The 23,307-nt window shown below is 40.2% G+C and overlaps 1 protein-coding gene across 4 annotated transcripts; it reads left to right on the forward strand.

Annotated features, from left to right (window-relative positions):
* The first annotated feature begins 658 nt into the window (after positions 1-658).
* Positions 659-23,247, forward strand: PUS7 (pseudouridine synthase 7). 4 transcript variants are annotated; one of them, XM_090135824.1, is made up of 18 exons: positions 659-1,648; positions 2,392-2,628; positions 3,400-3,471; positions 4,062-4,541; positions 6,313-6,409; positions 6,513-6,614; positions 7,879-8,023; positions 11,405-11,516; positions 12,811-12,888; positions 14,531-14,659; positions 14,879-15,004; positions 15,296-15,357; positions 15,788-15,948; positions 16,828-16,954; positions 17,885-17,986; positions 20,379-20,508; positions 21,441-21,532; positions 22,245-23,247. In XM_090135824.1, the coding sequence occupies exons 4-18, from the start codon at positions 4,177-4,179 to the stop codon at positions 22,379-22,381; spliced, it is 1,965 nt and encodes a 654-aa protein (XP_089991950.1). In that variant the 5' UTR covers positions 659-1,648; positions 2,392-2,628; positions 3,400-3,471; positions 4,062-4,176; the 3' UTR covers positions 22,382-23,247. The 4 variants fall into 4 exon arrangements, with proteins under 4 accessions (XP_089991950.1, XP_089991951.1, XP_031452640.1 ...); XM_090135825.1 differs by having other exon boundaries at positions 2,442-2,628; XM_031596780.2 differs by having other exon boundaries at positions 6,313-6,397; positions 22,245-23,246.
* Positions 23,248-23,307: the final 60 nt, after the last annotated feature.

The following is a 23,307-nucleotide window of genomic DNA, read 5'->3' on the forward strand; positions in this document are numbered from 1 at the left end:
GTAGGGTAATTATCATACCAAGCAGAGGCTGTAACATATAAGCTTCTTAATTACTGACTGATTTTGTAGACAAAGTGGTACTTACTGTAGGAGGAGTAAAAAATTAGTGCTTTAGGGAAGCTCTTGTGCAACATGAAAGAAGCAACAAGTTACAGGAGAAAAAAAAAGTTGGACTGATGTGTGGGAGAAGTCTTGCTGAAGGATTGCCCAGACAGATATTTTCAGGCGGATAACATCATGTCTTTGCCTCGGATGGGTGAAGGTATGACCTTGCAACACCTACATACAGCAGCTATAGCAGTAATTGGTAAGATGACAGCCCTATTCAAATGACACAAAGCTCTTTTTCACATTTCTTCTACTGCCAAGACAGCCTGAAAATTGGGAAACTGCAGCCACAGCTCTGGAATCCTCAGTGATGCTCCATAGTTGCCAGAAGCACTAAACTCTTCCATGTCTGTCACTGGGTTCTGTCCACCGCTGACCCATCCGCAGAGGCACACAAAACCAATTTTTCTCCTGGTTTCTATTGGGTTGATGAAATTCCAAGTGTGAAATTCCAGTTCACAACAGACTCTGCTAAAAAGACTGTCGCTCTCCTTTTTACAGCTCCCCTTCAGATACTGAAAGGCCGCTCTCAGATCTCCCTACAGCCGCCTCTTCTCCAGACAGAACAGCCCCAGCTCTCTCAGCCTGTCCTTATAGGAGAGGCATTCCATCCCTTGGATCATTCTTGTGGCCCTGCTCTTGATGCTCTCCCACAGGTCCGTGTCTGTCCCGTGCTGAGGATAGCACATGTGGGAGCAGTACTCCAGCTGAGGTCTCACAGTGCAGAGCAGAGGGGCAGGATAACATATGACTAGAGAATGGGAAGAAGCTAAGAAGTGGCATTAATAGCCTGGCAAACAATGAGATTGGTCAGCATTACGATACACCGCAAAGGGTCTGAAAAGGAAAGACAAATTACACGTGTCGAAGTTAATGATGGTTTTTGCACTACCGCTCGAAACAGAGAGGTGAACGCAGACATTCCGACAAGGCCAGGGAACGCACAGCGCAGACACAGCCCGCTTGTATGATGGCCCCCCGAGTTGCACGGCGCAGGCTCCGACATGGCGCTTCCCGCACCGCCCGGCCCGGGACCGAGCGCGGCCAGCAGCGGAGCTGGGGGGGCAGCGCCTCGCAGAGCCGCGGCTGTGCTGACCGACTGCCTGTACCGGCCGGGGCAAAATTAAGCTGCTTCTGTAGAGCTGTCGTACTTTACAGGAATTTATAATAAATTCCCGCCTGCTTCCCCTACGTGCATCAAAGCGGTCTTTTCGCTTCCAAAGGGATCTTCAGCGGGCCGGAGGTGCAGCACAAGCGCTGACGGGCACCGCCGCTGCCGTCGGCTCGCCGGGAACCGGAATTCATCGCGACCGGGCTGCCGAAAGGCTGCCGAAAGGCGCCCCGCAGCGCCGCCACGGCGGGAGCGGCCGTCAGCTCAGCTCAGCTCCTCGCGCGGGCGGTGCCGGGGCCGGCCGGCCTCCCTCCTACTCCCGCCCTCACACACGCGGAGCGGAGCTGCGGCAGGCCCGCACGGCTCGCTCCCCGCACCTCCTCCCTCTTTCCCCGCTGCGCCCGGCCCGGCCTCCCGCTCCCGCGTGCGGTAAGTGGCGCCCCGCGCCCGGCGGCGGACGGAGCTCTGCCCTCCTTCGGCGCCGCCGCCCCGCGGGGCTCTGTGGCGGCCCGTCGTCTCCTCGCGGCTCCAACTTCCCGCGGGCCGCGGCTCCGCTCTCCCGCCCGGGAGCCGCCTGCCGCTTCCGTGCCGGGGCCTGGCGCTGCCGCCCGCTCCGAGGCCGTCTCCCCGGCCCCGAGCCCCGCAGGGCCCGGCCCCGCGCTGCCGCATCGCCGCGCGTGCCCGCGGGCCGCGCTGAGCCGCCTCGCCGGTGAGGGAACGGCGCCCGTCTGCTGGCGGCGGGACGCTGGCCGCCGCTGAAGCGCCCCGTGTGACGGGCCGCGCCGTGAGCGCTCCGGGGAGAGAGGCAGTCCTGTGTGCGTAGCAGGAGATCCAGCTCTGTCCCTGCTGAAACTGCGCCGGGTGCGGAATCTGGCTTTTATGGAAACACCTGTTTGCGAGGGAAGGGGCTGAGGCGGCTGCGCGGCTGTCGGGAAGAGGCCAGACCTTTCCTGCAGCGCCCGGCCCCTGCGGGCATTGCACGTCCCTTCCAGCACGGCCCTCAGAGCGCGGCCCTGGCCGCCGTCAGTGCGGGACTCCGTGAGTCTGTTGCGAGCACGGGCGGTGTCCTGCAGCACTGCGACGTCCGGGGCCAACGCTGAGTGCTTGTAACCATTTGCTGTCATTTATTAGCTATTTTACAAACGTCAGATTTATCATTACCTCCTTGGCAGGTGTTTCAGGGGTTTTCAGAGTGCCTGCTTTGATTTCATTTGCCATGCAGAAGGTCTCAGGAGCCATCTAGAAGCCTTGTCCTCACTGGTGCTTTCCAGTCAAGGCTCTGTATGTTTAAGAAGATATGGGAAGAATATGGAAATGCTGGTGAATTGCTTCTCTTGGATACAATTACCTTACTTTTAAAGGAGGATTTTATTTGAGGACAAACTGAAATTCAGGCTTCCTGCTTGAAGGTACGTTGCTTTGCGGATAGTTTTACTTTCTTCTGCATGTTTTGTCACTCTTTGAATCACTTAGTTTATAAGTCTTTGTATTTTCTTTTCATCCATTCTTTTCTTTAGCTTCCTTTTTCAGTCCTTCATTTGAAGCAAAGCATTGCAGGTGTCCCTAGGACAGGCATTTTCTCTATATTTACCTTACATTTATGTCAGCTATAGAGTGAGAAGTCCCAATGAAGAGATGACCTGTGGCTAGCAGTAGCAATCAGTTAACAACTCAGCACAGGGTGATTAATGACTTAGTCATGAGCTCTCCTTTAAAAACATCATATTCTTTAAAATTAAAAAAAAGCGATTTCCTGTGTTTGGAGAAGTAATACAGGACGATGTGCCTTGTTGCCATGTGGGCCCCTCAAGGTGTCCCTGCTCTGAAATGGTGTGCCTTCTTCTAGGAGTGCATCTTCAGCCGTCCCCAGCAGTGTCCCCTTCACATCCCTCCCTGTATCCTCACACGCCTCCTCTTGTACTTCCATCTGTGCTGTCTGCTCCCTTTCTTCAATATGTGTCAGCACTTCTGCAGAGGGGAGTTTTGGCATGCAGTGGGTTTCATCCATTGTGGAGATAGCTGGAAGCAACTGTAACAACCACAGGGCAGTTGATGATATCCTTGCAACATTAATTTTTTTGTTTGTTTGCTTGTTGGTTTGCTTTGGTAGGTTGTCTTTTATTTGTTTTTGTTTCTTCCTCCCCGCAAACCTTCTCAGAGAGTTTTCTTCCGTTTTTCAGGCCTTGATGTTTGGATTCTACTGACAGAGAGGTGGTGGCTGAAGCTGCCAGTGAAGAGTCTGCTCCACCAGAGTGAGTAGTCATACTGTGTTCTCATAGATCACTTCACCTGCTTGTGTTTTGTTTGTCCCACTAATTCAAGGATTTTGTCATCACTTCCCTGCTATCTTTTGATCTGAATTATTGCTATCTTGAGCTCTGTATGGAATTGTGTGTGTTACAGCAGATGAATGTAGAAAAGGGAAAGATGAGGTTTTAGGCTTTGAAAAATCAGGCCATCCTCTCCCAATCTTTGCAAGGGGAATCAAGCCATCCTCTCTCAAACCTTGCAAGATGAAGTCTTGTTAGAATGAGAAGTATTTGAGAGTAGTAGTTTAGCAGAAGACTTGGGAATGGAAAGCTTGATAGGCACTAAATTACTGTTGACCGCAGAGCCTACATGGACAGGGCTGGCTGCAGCTGTGATGGCAAAACTGATGGTGGTAAAGGTATAGTGTAGTGTTCTTCTACAATCTTATGTGCATGCTGGGTGGCTATTAAGTGCCTTTAACAACTCCTTTCTTTCCAAGTCATGTTGTTTCAGCTGTAAAAAAAGCCTTTATGTGATGTTTTACTAAAAAAAAGAATGCAGAAAATTTATGGTTTTCTTGAACTGTTTGCAGGGTGCACAGTCCTTGGAGTGGTGAACAGGCCATGTATTGATATTGCTTTTAAGCAAACAAGGAAGTAAGCCATTCTTGCTTCTCAGGGCTTTCTATTCTGCACTGTGCCTTAAACATGGAAACTGTAGAAATGAATAACATATCCTTGAAACGTCCTCATTCTGAGGATGATGCGGCTAATGCGGATGAAATTAAAAGACAGAAGATTTCAGAGAACTCTAAGACAGGAAGCAACTCTGAACAGAGTGTTCAGACTGTAATAGAACAACCTGACAAGTCTATGCTTGAGGACACAAAAAATGAAATAATTCCCAATGAGGAAGGTGAGGAGCAGGAAGATGAGGAACTAGAGGACAGTGATGAAGATGGAGATCCGGAGAGCTTTGCAGACATGATGAAGCATGGACTGACAGAAAGCGATGTTGGCATAACTAAATTTGTTAGCTGTCACAAAGGATTTTCTGGAATCTTAAAGGAGAGGTAACTCTTTGTCTTGTTATGTATGTTAATTCCCCATATTAACAGCTGTTCTCTTTTTTCCTTTTCTAACTCACAGGATGCAACCAGATTATGTGCTGCTGTTTGGGAGGTTCATCAGTTTCTTTTGCTGATGCTGAGATTGAAAGAAATGTTTAATTTGGCATTTTTCTGGATTGGTTTTGGTTTATTTTTTCTTTCCTGTCAAATGAGAGGAAAGCTCAGTGTGGATAGAGGTAGATGATTATGCTGATCTTTGCCATTTATCTTACTCTGTAGCAGCAGCATGCAGGATAAAGCTTAATGTGATACAGCTACCTTTCATTCCGCTCTTCAACACTGATATGAAATGCAGTACCTGATACTAATACTGAAGCCATCCATCTCCAGTTCTCCCCTGCTTTTTTCTAACTTTTGTGCTGCGGTAGTTACACGTGTATTGGCAGTTTGTCCAGTACGCTTTAAAATGTACTCTGGTCAGTTGTAATGTCATTTACAAAACATAAAAGGGAACTTTATCACACAGGATATGGATCTTTCATTATATTCTTAATAATATGTTTGAATACTGGTAACTTTTTTCCTCATAAAAAATCTAGTTTTTAAATTAAACACCTTTGAGTAAAATTCTGAGTGCAAACACAAGAACTCTGAAATGAAAATCATTGTTGTCCTACCTTAGCAAGGCAGTTTTGTTTTACACCAAGTCCTTGTTTTTAAGTCCTGACTTCACATACAGATCATTTTATATAATAAAATATGTAATATGATAACAAATGAAGCGTACTTGTGATGTATTTAATTGCTCCATGCAGCACTGAACAGCTAGCATAAGCCTTCTCTGGTGATCACAGTCTGTGCTGAAATGCCTTTCGGGAAATTTGCCAGTTTTCAAACTGAAGTGGCCAGAGGTAGCTGTGTGGTAGAAATGTTTGTGGACTGACGGTTTTACTTTGATGTCAGTTTATAACACCTATAATTAACTTAATCCCAGCAGTTTTATGGTAACCATCACTAGCATGTCTAGACAGCTGCAGATAATGAGGGAGAAGGTACAGAACACTCTGAAGCAAGGAATTCTGCCAATAACACGTATGGCTAATAGCATGGCACATGTAGAAACATAGGCTTGGAGGGTGCTATAGAAACATTCCCATGATGAAGTGTTTTATTAATCTTTCAACATTCATACATTTATAAACGTAGGATATTTTTTTCTTTAGAAGTGGTTGCTACTTAAAAAGAATGTAGCAAGTGCAACATAAACTGTCTCAACTCCCTTAAAGTTGGGATGTTCCATTGTCGGGCATAGTGACTCAATCCAGAACACTGTGGTCAATGTTTTTGTTCTGCATCCTCTGTCACAGCAACAGCTTATTTTGGAAAGTGTTCTCTACAGCTGAACATAAGAAACAGAGCTGTATGTGTCCCTCTTTCCTTAGAGAATGGCTAATGTATTTTGTCCTGCAGGTTGTTAGGAGCTACAGTTAATGCATGTGTGTTGAAGTTGTAGCAAGCTAATGGAGTCTTAATTGTTAGCAGGTAACTACGGCACCTGCCTGGGTATCATCTTTGTTTAATTATCTTACACTTTTTTGCTTTGTTTTCTTGGAATATTTTGAGGGCTGGGAATAGCTACAGTTTTATCATAGCTGAGGTTTCTTTTGTGCTCCCTTGAATGGCTTCTACAAACAAATATTTTCTTATGAAAGCATTCTGTGATGTGGGATTTCTTTTTTTAATTACAATTTTTGTCTGCTTTTTTTCCCATCAGGTACTCAGACTTCGTTGTTCACGAAATAGGCAAAGATGGACGTGTGAGCCATTTGGATGACTTCACTGTTCCAGTGGATGATGAGGTAAATTTTGAGGTAAAGGTTTGGTAACAGCTAAATGAGCAAAAACATTAAGAGAATGAAAATTGTTTTATGTGGGTTATTGGATGTTTGTTTTTTCCCCTTGAATATGTGTCAGGATCCATCAGAAGAAACATTCACTGTTTTATCAGATGAAGACAAGAAGCGTTTAGAGGAGCTCCAGCTTCTAAAGAATAAGGAAACTAGTGTGGCCATAGAGGTAAAATGGATTAACAGTATGAAATTTGTGGGGAGAGAATAAGAGTGAGTGGTAATTATGAGCTTTCTAATGCATGTCAGGTATGAGAGCAGCTTGCACGTGATGTTGCAGCAGCTAATGATGAAATGTTGCTAACTTAGGATGCAATTGTGTAAAGCATTACAAGCACTTAAATTTCTGCACAGGAGTAGTTATTTAGATTTCAGTGGGACACCTGTACTCAAACACATCTTAATTTCTGCAGTGTTAAAATTTTCTTGCAGTGTTTTAGTTCTCTGTCTAGTAGTGTTTTATATAATGTTTATTTGAGAAGTATATCATCCATCCTGATAAAAAGATTATTTCAAAGGTGAGTATTAAGTAACTTAATAGAAAAGAGGCTAAAAAATGTTCTTCTGTAACAAGAAATTAAACAATGTACAAAATAAAACAAAGCTTCATATTTCTGAATACTCCAATATTCCATATTTTTGAAGAACAGCTGTTGAATTTGTGTTAGGTAGTAGAATAGGATTAGGTCTGATCATTTCAATGAAGCATTAACATATTAAATAATCATAGAATGGTTTGGATTGGAAGTGACCTATAATTCCAGCCTTGATGCTGTAGGCAGGGACACCTCCCTCTAGACCGGGTTGCTCACAGCCCCATCCAGCCTGGCCTTGGACACCTCCAGGGTAGGAGCATCCACAGCCTCACTGGGCAGCCTGTTCCAGTGTCTCACCACCCTCACAGTGAAGAATTTCTTCCTAATATCTAGTCTATTTTTGCCCTCTTCTAGATTAAAGCCATTTCTCCTTGTCCTGTTGCTACATGCCCTTATGAAAAGTCCCTTCCCAGCTTTCCTGTAAGTCCCCTTTAGTTGCTGGAAGGCTGCTATAAGGTCCCCTTGGAACCTTCTTTTCTCCAGGCTAGATAATTTTAGGCTAGGTAATCTCCAAGTTATCTTACCTCATCATTTTTTTTTTTCTTTTTGATATAGAAAAGCTTAGTTTTGCCATAGTTGTTGCTAGAAGAGGAAATTTTATTAAACACAAAATTAGGGAATTTGTCTTGAGAATTTTCGGTTTTCTGGGATTTTTAGCATTTATTATTTTTAAAACTGCTGACTAGGAAGACTTCTTAAAGTACACCCATTCAGTACTTTGGTGTGATTCAGTAGTTGTTTGGGTTTTTTTTAAGCATGCAAAACTTAAAATCTTGGGGAGTCATTTTCCTTTTGTGTTATTTGATTTTGTTTGTGCATGCCTGTGTTTCAACACAGGTCATTGAAGACACTAAAGAAAAAAGAACAGTTATCCACCAAGCTGTTAAGTCCTTGTTTCCTGGGCTGGAGACTAAAACAGAAGATCGAGATGGAAAAAAATACATTATTGCCTATCATGCTGCTGGGAAAAAAGCACTGGCAAGTGAGTTTCAGTATCACAGCAGTTGGGTAAAGTAAATGCTAAAATTAATCTGAAAATTTAAAAAAAATATATATATATATATAATTAGGAGGTAGTTCACATAGAGTATTCATCCTAATGTCGTCTGGCTGGTTTTTTTTTGCAGCATTGCTGTGCACCTGAAGTAACTGGAAACATAAAGAGTATCCACAGTTTATTTTTTTTACTCATTTTTCTTTCCAAATCGTTAATCAAGTGTAATTATGTTAGAAACAAGAGGTTCTTTTGCTATTACAATAGAAATAGGCAAAATAGGGACTTTATTCTGTGTATTGTTTGAAGTGGACTTCATGAACCTGCCTGAAAATGTAGGTGTGCATTGTGGTTGTACCCACATGTACTCAGTAATCCTGACTGTCTTGAAAATTCATGACAAAATTCTTAATGACTTGATTAGAGATATTTTGTTTTCTCAGAGTGACTACTTATATAGACATAAATTATGAGTATTTATTGTGGCCTTTAAGTTAGTTTCAGCTATAAGGCTACTTCTGCTTTCAAGGCTAATTTTATTTTCAGAGGATTGTCCAGACACATTGTAGCCACTATTGTGGAGCAATAGAAGTAATGAAAGATTTTCAAAAGGCAGTATTATCCACTTCAGTCTTAACAAATCTTGTTTTATTTATGGGCGATAAATTCATGTGTTCTATATTTATTATTATTATTATTTTAATGTTACTGTTTCTTTGCTCCTCCTGTAAGTTGAGAGAATTGTCTAGATGCCATTTTGGACACTTAATTATTATTCAGATACTGAACTATTAAGATTTGATTCAAACTGATTGATTATTATTTCATTTCAAACTTTTGCAAGTGATACAATCTGTAAACTTAGCCCTTTCATTTTAAAGATGAAGGAGGCAGAGAAAGCAAAAGACAAGGAAATTAGGATAACTTAAAATTTGAAATAAGACCATCTCCACATTCAATTTAGTTATTACTTCTAACGCTTTTATTAAGTGAGTACAGGAATGTTGTATGTTGACTGGTACAAATTATAACACATTGCATATCTTGTTTAATCATTTAGAAAACATGTATATTTGCATGCACCGTGCATGAATATGTATACTTACCAACATAAAATTCTCCTCAACCAGTTTTATTCTCTGTCAGTTTGTAATGTTTTTACCTTCACCTTTCCCTTCTGCTTGCATATATTCTTTAACCATTGTTACAGTTGAGTTTGTTTATTCAGCCAGTCTGATTTGATAAATACTGTATAGAAGAATTCAAGTATTTGGAATACACTGAAGAGAACTTAGCAATGCATCTCTAGGATTAAAATACTATCTGGAGCACCATCTTGTGAAGCAGAGGAGCATCATCTATTTAAACTTGGCCTTTTAAGTTGTGATGCTACAGCCACCTGTGCAAGTTGGTGGAGATGAGTGCAGTTTCAGTGGGTGTGTGTAAGTGCTAATGAATGCAAGTTTCGGTCGCAAGTTGCTTTTAGTCAGGATTATGTCTTCCATGTTTATGTAGCCACCAACACTTCTCAGTCCTGTGTGGGCTCCCCAAGCAGGAAACACTTCAGAAATGTGCAGTAATTAGCTGAGAGGTATATGAGTACTTTTGTTCATAACGTGAGCAGATAGCAAAAATGGCTTCCTAAAATCTTAAAATTAGAAGATACTTTGTGTCTATAGTCAGTTCACATCCCAAATACTTTAGATTGTCAGTAAATTACTGTTTCATCATTGTCCACAAATAAAGTTTGTTGCGTCTCTGATTGAAGCTTTCCATATGTTCACCGTTTGCCTCTGCACGATTCCATTGCATAACTGTCTAAATTGCTGTCATCCACCACCTAACTGTTGGATGCTCTAAAGCATAAACAATCCCATAACCATAAACCTGCATGTTCACCTTTAAAAACCCTTTGACAGTCTAAAAATTAAATGCTACTCTTTTGTGCTCTTTATGCTATGCATTGGGACAGAGGTCAGAACTGCAACAGGTAAGAGATGTTGACATTTCATGCTAACAAAATGAAATGCCAACCATTGTGACCTCCTAAATTGTGATAAGACTGGCCAAACTAGTTACAGTTCTAAAACAAAACGAAGTTAAGCCCCAAACAATCTACACACAAGTAGTGTTTAAAATTCCCAGAAACAGCCAAGAATTGGGCTTGTACTACTACTTTTTTTGCTAGTGCAGGATAGTCAGTAGCCTTTCAATGCAGAAAAGATATCTGCCAGCAGTAAGTGACGTTGACTGATCAGGATTGATGATACTGTTTGAAATCTATTGTAAATTTCCTTTTGATTTCTTTAAGCCTAAATTTTACCCTTCAGCCTTCTATTTCAGAATGCAATTTCCAGATTTATATAACTTCATGTATCATACATCCTGATCTTAACAAAGAGCTTCTAGCCTTCGAATTGCAGGAAAAGATTTGGAAAAAGGCTTGGAAATATATTTCACATTAAAATCATGTAACATGACTCTGGAAAATAGCAATCAGGAATGCAGGCTGCCTGTCCAGCCCCATCTACCTGATTGAATACCCTGACATATTGAGTGAGGAATGGTTAAACACTGGGATTATAGCTGCAGCCTTCCAGTACTCAGCGTGATGGGCAGTGTGAGGACAGGCACACTGTGGCTGTCGTGCCCAGAGCTGGGGAGCCTCTTGGTGTAGCTCTGAGAAGGGTTCCTTTCTTGGAGGGTGTGACAATGACTGTGTGCAAGATGGATTGGTCAAATAAGAACTGTTCTGGATGGCGAAGACTTTTCTTGTGAATTGCTGTGTTTTCCTCTCGTCTGTTTTATTAATGATTTCTTGATGGAGGTATCTTGCTCTTCAAGCTAAATGCAAGATTTTGCTGAAGAAGACAAGAAGAGCTGTCCTTTAGTGAAAAGTTTAATGAAGCTTAAACATATTTACTAAATGTCTGCATATAAATAATAATAATAAATAATACTGTAGTCTTCTTACAAACAGTGCTCCAGTGGTCCTCATCTGTTAGTTAGAGCAGACACTAGTTGAAATTTAGAGTGGCTTTTACTTTACTGGCTGAAAGTCAGTACAGCGATAAAAATTTTGAAGAGCTTAGTCAAATGAGATGGCAGTCAAGTGACATGGGGATCTTTTTTAGCTAGCTTTGTGATAAAGGAACTCACCATTTTGTACACACTGAATGTACTTTTCAGTGTGCTTTGTAGCTTTTACTGTCAATATTTAATTTTTCTTTTTTTTTTTTTTTAAGCAGATGGAAATAATCAGAAACTGGCTATTATGTGTTTGTTTTAAATGAAGCTTCAATGGCAACCATATTCACTGAAACAATTAAAAAGAAACGCTTTTAACATTCTAATCTTTTGTTTTTAAAGATCCAAGAAAACACTCTTGGCCAAAATCCAGGGGAAGCTACTGCCATTTTGTACTGTACAAGGAGAACAAGGATACTATGGATGCCATTAACGTCCTATCAAAATTTTTAAGGTAAGGCTGTTGTTTCTGTCAACTTGTCTAGCATACAGATTTCCCTCTGCCCGTTTCATGTTAAAGTAAATGTAATGCCTCAGGGTAATGTAAGAGCAACACGAATGGTTACTGTTGCCTAATCTTTAGCCAGTTTTTTTTTTCTTAAAAAAAAATAAAAAAAATTAGGATATAAAATTTAAAACTTTAAGTCTCAGAGGGAGAGAGCCAAGTGATTTCAAGTAATTTGAAAGACTGTACCCTGTTATTTCAGTAGCAAAAGTCTGTAATTCAAGTGGGCTCATTGGAGAAAGGTGAGGCAGCCCATAGCCTCAATGATAATAACATAAATTAAAAGCTATTTGTTTCAAGTGTGTGCACATGTATAAAAGTATGTTATGAGCATGTGTATGACACATACTGTTGTGATGATATGCTAATTTGTTCCTAAGCACTGATTGATAATCCGTAGTTCTGTGTGTTAATTTCTCCAGGCAAACACAGTCTGAGTTCCTTTCACACCATCAGGTGCAGCAACAAAAAGATTTGTGAAAGGCATGATGCGAACAGAATGAATTACAGACAAAAGATTATCTTTAAATTGGGTCAATTCAGTGATCTATTGCCTGCTTTTCCACTTCTCTTCATTGTTTCTGTCCCAAAGTAAATATCTGTGCTTCAAACTCTATACCACACCATGTTAGTATTTCATATGAGAAGAGACTATTGAGGGTGTAGTTTGATGGAAATATGTATGTAGTGGCAATCCTGATACCATCTGGTGCCCATTGATGGAATAACTGCAAACACAGGAAAGGAGAGGAAATTTTCTTCTTGAGGATAGAAGTGGAACAAACTTTAAATTAACTTCCCATATTCTCATATAATATGCAGGCATGTTATTCAAGCAGACATGCTATTTGAAGTTTAAGGGAGAAATGAATGTGTTGTGAATTATTTTATTTATTTTTTTATAGTGATTACTGCCATCTTTGTGAACTGAGTATGTAAGGAAGTATTTGAAGGCTTGTAGTTTGAAAGCATAGTTGTGCTAGAAGTTAATTAGTCCGGAAGGTTTCCTTGTGTTTTACATGCTTAGAAATAACTTAGATAATGCCACACATATTCAGGAGTGTCAAATTGCATTTTCTTTCCCAGAACTAGGCTGCATCTACATATATATGTGCATGTTCTGCTTCTAATGTAAAATTCATCTTTTTCATATAAAATAATATCACTAGGTAATTATGCTGAAAACTATGTCAGATCTGTCTCTGCTCTCATAGTTCTAATACATTTCATTATTGCCTTTAAGAGTGAAGCCAAACATATTTTCTTACATGGGAACTAAAGATAAAAGGGCTATAACAGTTCAAGAAATTGCTGTTCTTAGGTAAGTAAAAATACACTGGATTGTTTGCATTCCTACCATGGTGGCTTCACTACCTCACTATAATCCTCACTCAGTAGGCATGTCATGAGTAGCAGATTCGTGTCCTGATCTTGCTAAGTACCGGTGCCACACATTAATAAAAATACTATAATCCCTTTTTTTATTCCATGGTGACTGCTGATATTTTCCATCAGTAGTGTTCTGAGTTAGAGGGTAGGCACATGTGAATACGTGCATCTGGATGAAGCAGTGGCCCAACTTGCCTCACTGTGTTCCCACACTACATGACCCTCATGCAGCAGCAAAGCAGAATGATGCAATGGAAATTCTGTTTCATTTCCATTCTGGCCTTTGTTTCCCCTTCCTCCAGTTGGAATCCTGTTTCCTTTCTCACTGAACTTTCTGAACTGTTCCAGAGAAGGCTAACCACTGCCTTTCTCATCTGTGAGTAGCCAGAAGGGTAAGAAAAAGACAAGAAATTTTTCCTGCCTCAATCTGCTCCCATAATACAATTAATCTTGGCATAATCTAAGATAAATATGTGGTTCCTAGGCACTTGAAATTAGTGCTACATCAGTAACTAAGGATGCCTCACAGCCATGGATTACAATATCTGTTTAGCTGCTGTAATATTCTGCTCCTGTTGCTTTTTACAGTTCTTTGAAAACTGTTTTCCTCAAGTGGAGGAATTCTGAAGTCTAAAAGCCAGAAACTTGATCAAGTCCTTTTTAAAAGGAAGGCATTCACTGCTTAATTGTTGGTAGTTTTTCTCCCAGTGGTTTGCATACACTTGCACATATAAAGGGAATTATTAATTTGTGAATCAGGTAAGAAGCCCCAGATTTTAATTTCTGATAACAGGTTTATCAGTTGATGGGCAATTAACTGAACTTGTGTTTAGCCATCTTGGGTGCTGTTCTATTTTTTTCTAACATTGTGTCCAAGAGCTTAGCCTATTATAAGCATTGACAGCCTACTAGGGAGGAACCTGCTGGTTCTGGTAATGTTCAGTAGCATTCAGTACCAGACTCTCCTGTAGAGCACTGAAGAGAGGTGGAGTAGGGAAGGAGAGCTTACTGATCATCAGCCCACTCTCAGCCGAGTACACTGGCCATACTGTTTGATAAACTTCTCTGTTTTGGTGTGTTTTAGTAGAAGTGTCAAAGAGCCAGCTCTGTGCTGCAAAGAACAGGACATATTTCTCAAAATACTATTGAGAAAAGAGAATTCAGTGACAAGTTCGACTTCATGCTCCTTCATTTCCAATAAGCTTACATAGTAGCTAATTATTTCAGTCTGTTTAAGCTTGTGCTGTCTTGAGTACACTCACAGTGTAAAGAAGAGTTACGCTTGTGCTGTAGGGTATGTTATACTTTAGTATTACAACTTTGATTTTTTGAGTGCATACACTAACATAAACACGAAGACAGCATGAATGGTTTTGTCACAGTGTATATTTTGTTGTGAATAAACAGGTCTTTGGAATTTTATTCTAGATATTACATAAAAATACTCTGAATAGAAGAGCAGAAGAGTGGTGAAACACAACTCACTGCTTTTTGTTTCAAAATGATGGCATTTTTATATTTATTTAACTTACCTGACAGAGGATGGTCACTGTTGGTCTGTTTCTTTTTTTTAGAATCACTGCACAAAGACTTGCTCATTTGAATAAATGCTTGATGAACTTTAAATTAGGAAATTTCAGTTATAAGAATCATCCATTGAAATTAGGAGAACTGCAAGGGAACCATTTCACTGTTGTTCTCAGGTAATTTTTTTTCCCTCAAACAGTACAGGGACATCAGTCATCTGGTTTTACAACAAAGAAGAAAGGTCCTATTGGGATGGAAGTTATTGAATTTGATAAGTGTTGGATAATGTTAATGTTGAGCTTTATTATTTTGGGGACCTTAAAATACTGTGAGCCCTTTAAAAAGGTTAAGAAAAGTTATAGACAGGTTTTTTTTGTTTGTTTGTTTAATGCTAGAAATATAACAGGAACTGATGACCAGATAGAGCAAGCAATGAACTCTCTCAGGGAAATTGGATTCATTAACTACTATGGAATGCAAAGATTTGGAACCACAGCTGTTCCTACATATCAAATTGGCAGGTATGTGTTGTTTCCATCCTCTTTTTTTTTTTTTTTCTTCCCCTCTTAATCTCTGTAACTTTTAATTTATTTATTTCTTGGAAGGCTTTTCTATCCTTTTGCATGTGCTAGTTTTAATTTTAGATTCATGAAGGAACTTGTTTTGAACTTGCTTCAGCATGTGTCCTGCATAATGCCACTACTTTTAATATTGCATAAACACAGTACTTACTTTCTAAAATTTAGTAAATTTAGTAAATTTAAACAATGTATTTAGTAAATTCTTAATACACTTTCCTGTTTGGATCTTAGAGCTATTCTACAGAACAACTGGAATGAAGTAATGGATTTGATACTAAAACCACGACCAGGAGGTAAGGACTGAGAAATATATGAAGTGTTCTTTTCCCTCCTCCTCAAAGAATTGTACTTTGAGGAATAACCACTTCTAGATTCTGATTCTCTTCATTTGAAAGGGCATTTGGGAGGACAACTTTGCACAGCTTCTGAAATTTAAACTTCAGCCCATTTAGCAAGTGAGATGGAATCTTCAGGTTCTCAGCCTTTCTGTTTCTTTTGGCTTACTGTGCAGTTTCTTGCAGTGCATGTGGAAAGGAATCTGAATATTAACACACAGTCTGTTTGGACTGCACTTGGAGCACTCCAATCTCAAACATTCTGTGATTCTGTTGATCTCTGCAGTTACCGTGACTGAAATGCTAATTTTCCAACTCTTTTAATAAAAGAATAGATGGATTTTTATGTGTGTGGCTAAAATATTTTTATTTTGCATCCTTGTTCTAGCTGAGAAGGGATACTTAGTAAAATGCAGAGAAGAATGGGCAAAGACAAAAGATCCAGCGGCAGCTCTCAAAAAACTACCTGTAAAAAGGTGCGTGGAAGGACAGCTTCTACGCGGACTGTTAAAGTATGGAATGAAGAACATAATCTCTGCATTTGGCATAGTGAGTGTAAAAGTGCTGTGGGGCATTTACTGGTATAAACATATTCTTTTTATGGTATCACAGTGAATTTGAAATACACTCATCAGGATTCTGTTAGTCTAAACTTGTGTAAAATCTTTGCTTTTATCCTACCTTTTTTGCTTGAACTACTGCTGTATAATAATGTGTGACATCTGTAATTAGTGTATGCACAATGAGCTCTCCCATTTATTATACCACAGTCTCTTTAAGTTGGAAGCCATACAGTTATATTTAGTAGCTGTGTATAGTATGGATCTGAGAATGGTGCAGAAAATCAGAGTTTTTTCCTGATGGTTTAGAAGTATAAATGAAACTGACAGTGTGCTAATGAGGCAGCACTGTATAGATGTGGTGGATTCATTGTCACTTTCAAGTACTGTAAATAAGATGAAGTCTTCGGAGAAAATATCTCATAACCAGCAAATTATTGGGTCCAGCGTAAGAGCTGAGAATTAATTTTTTGTTTATGATGAGGATAATTAGGCTAACACTGTGCTTTAGCATCTGCAAAGTTCACTTAAGCATTGCAGGAGCTTGAGTATGAATTCAGTGTTTTATAACAGCTTCGTTTCTTCGAGCTGTTCAATTAAAAAAAAAAAAATGTCGCTTCTCTTTTTTAATTTTAACACTTTTTTTTTGTGTGTGTATGGATTTCCAATGTACAAAAGCATTACTTCTTTATATACCCTTTTTCCAAATTGCAGATAAGTTTTTAAAAAAGTCTGTATACCAAGAAATTGTTTTGCTAGGTCTGCTGCTGAAGAAGGTAATGCTTCATACGTATGCATTTTGGTCTGTGATTAAGAGAAAGTCCTAAAAGTACATATTTCTAATTTTTCACTTTTTTTTAACCTCCAGATACCAAGGAATAATCGTTTAATGTATATTCATAGCTACCAGAGTTACGTGTGGAACAACATGGTGAGCAAGAGAATAGAAGAATATGGGCTTAAAGCTGTACCAGGAGATCTCACACTTAAAGGAGGTAAAGGAGGATGTTGTGAATGCTTTACTCACAGGAAATTACATTGGAATTTACATCGGTAAATGTGTTCAAGCCTGGACCCCCCCAGTACAGGAACGATGTGGAACTGTTGGAGCAGGTCCAGAGGAGGGCCACAAAGCTGTTTGAAGGGCTGCAACACTTCTCCTTTGAAGAAGGGTTGGGGAAATTGAGCTTGTTTAGCTTGGAGAAGAGAAGGCCCTGGGGAGACCTCATTGCGGCCTTCCAATACTTGGAAGGTGCTTACAAGCAGAAGGGAGGACTGATTTTTTACACAGTCTGATAGCAATAGGACAAGGGGGAATGGCTTTAAACCAAAAGAGGGTAGATTTAGGTTAGATGTTAGGGAGAAATTTTTTACTCAGAGGCTAGTGAGGTGCAAGAACAGGTTGCCCAGCGTGACTCTGGATGCCCCATCTTGAGGCATTTAGGATCTGGCTGGATGAGATCCTGAGCAGCCTGACCTACTGGTTGGCAGCCCTGCTCATGGCAAGGAGGTTAGAACTAGGCAGTCTTTAAGGTCCCCTCCAACCCAAGTCATTCTATGATAGCATCTAGTAAAGCAGAGACTCAGTCAAAGGTTTGTTTACTTGGATTTTTCACTGACATTTTGATGCAGTGAGAGCATTCACAGTATTTCTCCTTCATGTGAGCCAGATGTCTGACTAGGAGACATCATCTAGAAGTCTTTATGTCATTCAGCTTTAAAAGTCCTTGGAAATTAGGCTGTGATTCTGCTTATAACAACCTTGAAAATTACTTTTTTTCTTGGAAATGTTGTCTGTTAAGTGGAGATAAAAACACAGTGGTTACCCTCCCCAAAGTAGGCTTGTTTCAATCAAATGATTCATTGTAAATTTGGCTAATGTAGCTGTAACTAGAATCTCTTTTCCTTTTCTGTCTTGACTGTAGCCACAGCTGTACACATTGAAGAAGGAGATGTTCATAACTACACCATTCATGATGTAGTGATGCCATTACCTGGATTTGATGTTATTTATCCAAAGCATAAAAGTAAGTCTGTTAACTTACACAATAAATCTGAAACTGTAGATCTGCTTTAAGATAGCTTCTAAAAGGAAGATGAGATCTATGCAGCCTTCCTGACTGTCAAAAATTGACTGTTTCAGAACTGTGCTCTAGTAGATATGTTATGTCAGCCTCTCCCACTTTGATAATAGCTTACATGGTAATTTGTTTCATTTAACATAAATCTTTTTCATATTTCAGTTTAACAAATAGCTTTTCCTGAAGACTTTTACTGAGGCAAAATGATTTATTGTGGCATAAGGAAAAAAAAAGTAGTGAAAAGCTCATTAAGGAGTATATGCATTTGTTTTTTTAAAATTAGGAAACAAGCCAAACTTACAGAATATGTAACTCAAAAACTTGAAGTTGGGAAGAAAAGAAACAGATATGGTTTAATTAAATGTTAACATGTTTTCATCTTTTATATCTTGTAGAGAAAGTGTGTTATATCAAAATTGTTTTTAATTGAATAAATTCAGCAATCCATTTGGAAAACTGTGTTGTTACTAAGGGGTAGTCATAGAATCATTTCTGTGATTGACTGATTTCTATGACCTCAGGAGGCCATCTGGCATTCAGGCCAACTTCTTCATGGCTTTGACCTGTCAGGGATGAATTTTCCAAGGGCAAATAGTGTCTCAGATCTCTGAATCTTCTCCAAGCTAAAGAAGCCCTGTTCTTTCAGATTCACCATACAAGATATGTGCTACAACTCTTGGCCATTGGAGTATCTCTCAGTTAGACTCATTCTAGTTCATTAGAACCTAATTTGTACTCATACCTGCAACTGGACACACTGTTCCAAGTAAAACTTAATAAAAGCCCAGTAAGGGGCACTAATTGTTTTTCTTGGTGTAGCTACAGGCTACATTCCTGTTGACACAGTCTAGTATGCCTTTAGATTTTTTTGCTGCTGGTCTCCTTTCCATTGGGACTTTCAAATAACCGTCAGTAAAGTTGCTGTCTAGTCTTTTAGCATCACAAGGAGTTAAGTGTTCCTAGATGCTCTCACGGGGTGCATTAAAAAGAGCGTGGCCAACAGATCAAGGGAGGTGATCCTTCCCCTCTGATCTGCCCTGGTGAGGCCACATCTGGAGTGGTTTCCTGCTCTGGGCTACCCAGTTCAAAAAAGACAGGAATCTCCTAGAAGGAGTCCAGCATAGAGCCACAAAGGTGATTAAGGGCCTGAAGCATCTCCTGAATGAGGAAGGCTGAGTAACCTGGGTCTGTTCAGTTTAAGGAAAAGACTGAGGGGAGATCTAGTTAATGTTTATAGATATCTGAAAGGAGGTGAGAGGCAAATGCATGAGGCCAGGCTCTTTTTGGTGGTGTGTTGTGATAGGACAAGGAGCAATGGCCTAAAACTTGGAGCACAGGAAGTTCCACAGAGACATGCAGAAGAACATGGAGTGACAGAGCACTGGGACAGGTTGCCCAGAGAGGTGTGGAGTCTCCTTCTATGGAGATATTCAAGACCTGTCTGGATGCCTACCTGTGTGACCTACTGGTAGGGTACCTGCTTTAGCAGAAAGGTTGGACTTAGTGATCTCTTGAGGTCTCCTCTAACCCCTGTAATTCTGTGATTCTGTGATACACAGACATTGTCCTTAACAAATTTCATAAGTTCCTCTTGGCTCAATCATCTAGCCTCTGCCCAGGTCCTTCTGAATGGCAGTCCTGTCCTTGAGTGTGCTGACTGCTCCCTTAGCTTGATCTTGTCCACAGACAAGCAGGGGGTGAATTCTAGCTCCTTCTTCCCACAAGAATGCTAATTTATTGGTTCAGATTTCTCTGGTTATGCTGGTAATTGTTCTGTAAACAAGAGTATTTCAGCTGCAATGGACTCTTACATTTCCACTGCCACCCCATCTTTCCCAGGTGTATACACACACACCTTTACTTAGGGATGTGAGATTATAGTAATTACTCATTGCTTTGGCAGTGTCAGAGCTACTTAATGGTGCCTTTTGCTAAGTTCTTCAGATGGCTTTCCTAACTCTTTTCAGTCTCTGCTTTTTCAAAGACGGAACAAGCAGTAGTTTGGCCTTTCTTTTTGAAGTTTTCTGAAGCGTAGACAATTGGAAACTGTATATAAGATGCTAGTGAAATGTCAGTAAATTATTTTCTGAGTTTTCAGTTTCAATTTTTATTTGTTAAGAAAGATTCTTTCTTGGTTACTTGCCTCTGTTAATCAGTTTGTATAAGAAAATACTGTAGTTAATAAAGTTTTTACTAAATAAGTTTAAATTTTTGTCTAACATTTAACCCATATACACTGACAACTATTAAAATGCACATAAAGGAAGGAGTGCTCTATGAAAAAAGCCCGTTTCAATCAGCCACACTACAATCTCTGATTAAATATCTTCTCTTCCAGTTGGAGAAGCCTACAAGGAAATGCTAGTAGCTGACAATCTTGACATCAACAACATGAGGCATAAAATCAGAGACTATTCACTTTCTGGAGCATACAGAAAGATTATCATTCGACCTCAGAATGTCAGTTGGTAAGTAGGAGGACAAAGGAACTTGGATGTGAATAGAGTAATATGTGGGATGACTAAGAACTATTGGATTGACTTACAGAATACACATGTAGAACAAAGTATAGGTAGGGAGAAATCTTTGTGCATTTTTTCTCACATTTTTCACACAGTTGAAGTTGAATCATAGTATTATTTCTTCACTGGTCCTCTGGTTTTGTAATGTGTTAGTGTCAAGACATCTGTCTAGTTGCTACCCTCCTTTGCAAGGGCTTGCCTAAACACTTCATAATTACTCAGGTTGATGGTGAAAGCATGATAGATAATATTCAAAACAGTTATTTTTTGTAATCCTGATGTGAGAAAGTTAGTCTCCAGTCAACAGTGTCAATCAGAAAGATTTCCATCACATAAATGTACAAGATTCCTGTTATTAGTGGCACCACCTAGCTGTCACATAGCAACTAAATAAATACCTTTTAAACTGTGCAAGGTGACTGTACAAATGTACAGAGGAACTTATCACTATTACATTGGAAAAAAAAAATAGAAGGTTTGGAAGGGAGACAGAATTCAAATATTTGAATTTTACTTTAATTATTACCGATATTTAAAGCTTACCTTCTTCCTAGTTGCTTTTTCAGCCTAGTCACTGCATATTGAATAGTTTTTATTGTATGAATACATTGAAAATGCAGTGACTACACTTCTTGTGTAGCTGGAAATCCTGATATTCCATGGGAGGAAAGAGATTAATTATGCAAAGCAATGTCTCACTAGTTCATTATTTTATAATCCATATGTAAACAGAGGCAAGTTTTCTTCTTAAACATTTACCAGTTACTGCAAGATAAATACCATCTTATCTAATTTAATAGACAGTAATTCCAGCTCAATTGCATTACTGTAACTGCTGAATTAGAATAATAATAATAAATTCTATGTATGTTACATAGGGAAGTCGTTGCATATGATGATCCTAGAATCCCATTATTTACTACGGATTTGGATAAGCTGGAAGGAAAACCTTTACCAGTTCTTCCTACAGGTAAATTGGTGTATTTGTTGATCTTTGCAAAACTGAAGGTTGATCTGGCTGTTGCTTTAAACTGCTACCTATTGAAAGCTCTTTAAATGAGCATCACTAATGCTAATACCACTGCTAAACAGTGGTATTGAAAATATCCAAATTAGGTGTGTAAGTAAGGACCATTATTTCTCAAGAGTGTGAGCAGTTGTTCTGGGAATCTGAATCGGTTGCTACATGTTCTTACAGACATCTGTACAATCAAATAAACATCTAGCAATAAATCTCTATGGAATGTGTAAAGAAAAAGTAGAAGTGAGACACGAATTATTGCTATGCTTGAGTGTTTATCTGTGCTGAGCATAACAGACCACTCAGATACTTAAGAGAATTCAATGTAAATCTTGCAAGTAACTTTGGTCACAAAGTCTTTCAACAGTATTTCCAGACAAAAAAAGAAGAGCAGATAAGAATTCAGTCTGACAAAACTGTCCATCTAGTTTTTGGTGAACACTTAGAATATCACTTCCTGCTGAAAGAAAATGTTAAATAGAAGATGGTTTATAAAATTCTACTTTACACTATGGACTGTAGACTGGGGTGTGGTGGTAAAGGCCGTTGTATGGGATCAGGGATGGTGGTGGAAAACTTCGGTCCAGTTTGGATGGCGCTCAGAATAAGCATTACTTATGTTCTTTGCTTTCTTTTTGTTTTCTCTCTCCTCTTATGATAGATGGTAAATTCCGGGCACTGAAGATGGAGTTCTCCCTTCCTCCATCCACTTATGCTACTATGGCAATTCGAGAAGTTTTGAAAATGGACACAAGCATAAAAAACCAAACGCAGCTGAATACTACCTGGTTACGCTGAGTGAACTGCTAGCACGGCCTAGATTTTAACATGCACAGAGTTTTTTCCTACTTACGTTCTGTACAAATCTTTAAAGGGTGATAGTAAGAGATTTGTATTTTTTTAAGTTTTTATTAGTGCATTTAAATTAAGTAGTTATTAGGAAGATGCTGGTTGTAATGTAATACAAGCCTTAGTGACTGGTGCTTTTTAATGAATGGACCGTGAGGTTGCTTGAGCTGTGTTGCTGCATCTCTGAGAAGCAGGCTTATAGCTTCTGACCTGGACAGATGTTCATCTTGCTCTTTTTCAGTGAGCAGTGGATGTTTTGATCAATTCAGCACACCTTGAAGTCTCTGTATGAAGTTACAGATTTGGGAAAATTAGTTAGAGCTGAATGAAGGTACTGGTGGCTGTTTGCTTCCAGGAAGCTGCTGCGGTCAGCCAGGCTGTGGCTACGTCACAAGGCACAGCTGTTTTAATTAGCCAAGGTCTTCTCCTGGGGAAAATGTGTGTATTTCCAGCTTTGGCACAACCCGTGCCAAGAAAAGGCGCTGGGAATGCGTTCACCAAAAAGAATGGTGTGTCAGTCCGTAGTGCCTCGCTGTGTCCCTGCCTGAGCCAGGCAGCTGCTGGGAGGCAGAACGAGGCTGTTGTACAGCGGCAGCTACGCTGCATTTTCAACGATTCTAAACCAAATCGGGAATTCGTGCCGCTTGTGTGAATAAAATCCCATGAACGGAAGGTGGTCCCGGCTCCGTGCGCTCTGAGGACGGGGGTATGTGGGTCCGGCCCGACACCTGAACCACCGGGGCAGCTTCGTGGCGGGAGCGCCGTCACCTTCCCCTCAGCCGTCCGGGACGGAGGCCGCCGCACAGGGCGGTCACGCCGCTCCCTCAGGACGGCGCCTGGGGAACAGCGCGGTTCCGCGGGCAGCGGGGAGGGGC

Source organism: Phasianus colchicus, chromosome 1 (assembly GCF_987193195.1).
Source record: "Phasianus colchicus chromosome 1, bPhaCol1.hap1.1, whole genome shotgun sequence".
In the NCBI taxonomy this organism is placed as follows: domain Eukaryota; kingdom Metazoa; phylum Chordata; class Aves; order Galliformes; family Phasianidae; genus Phasianus; species Phasianus colchicus.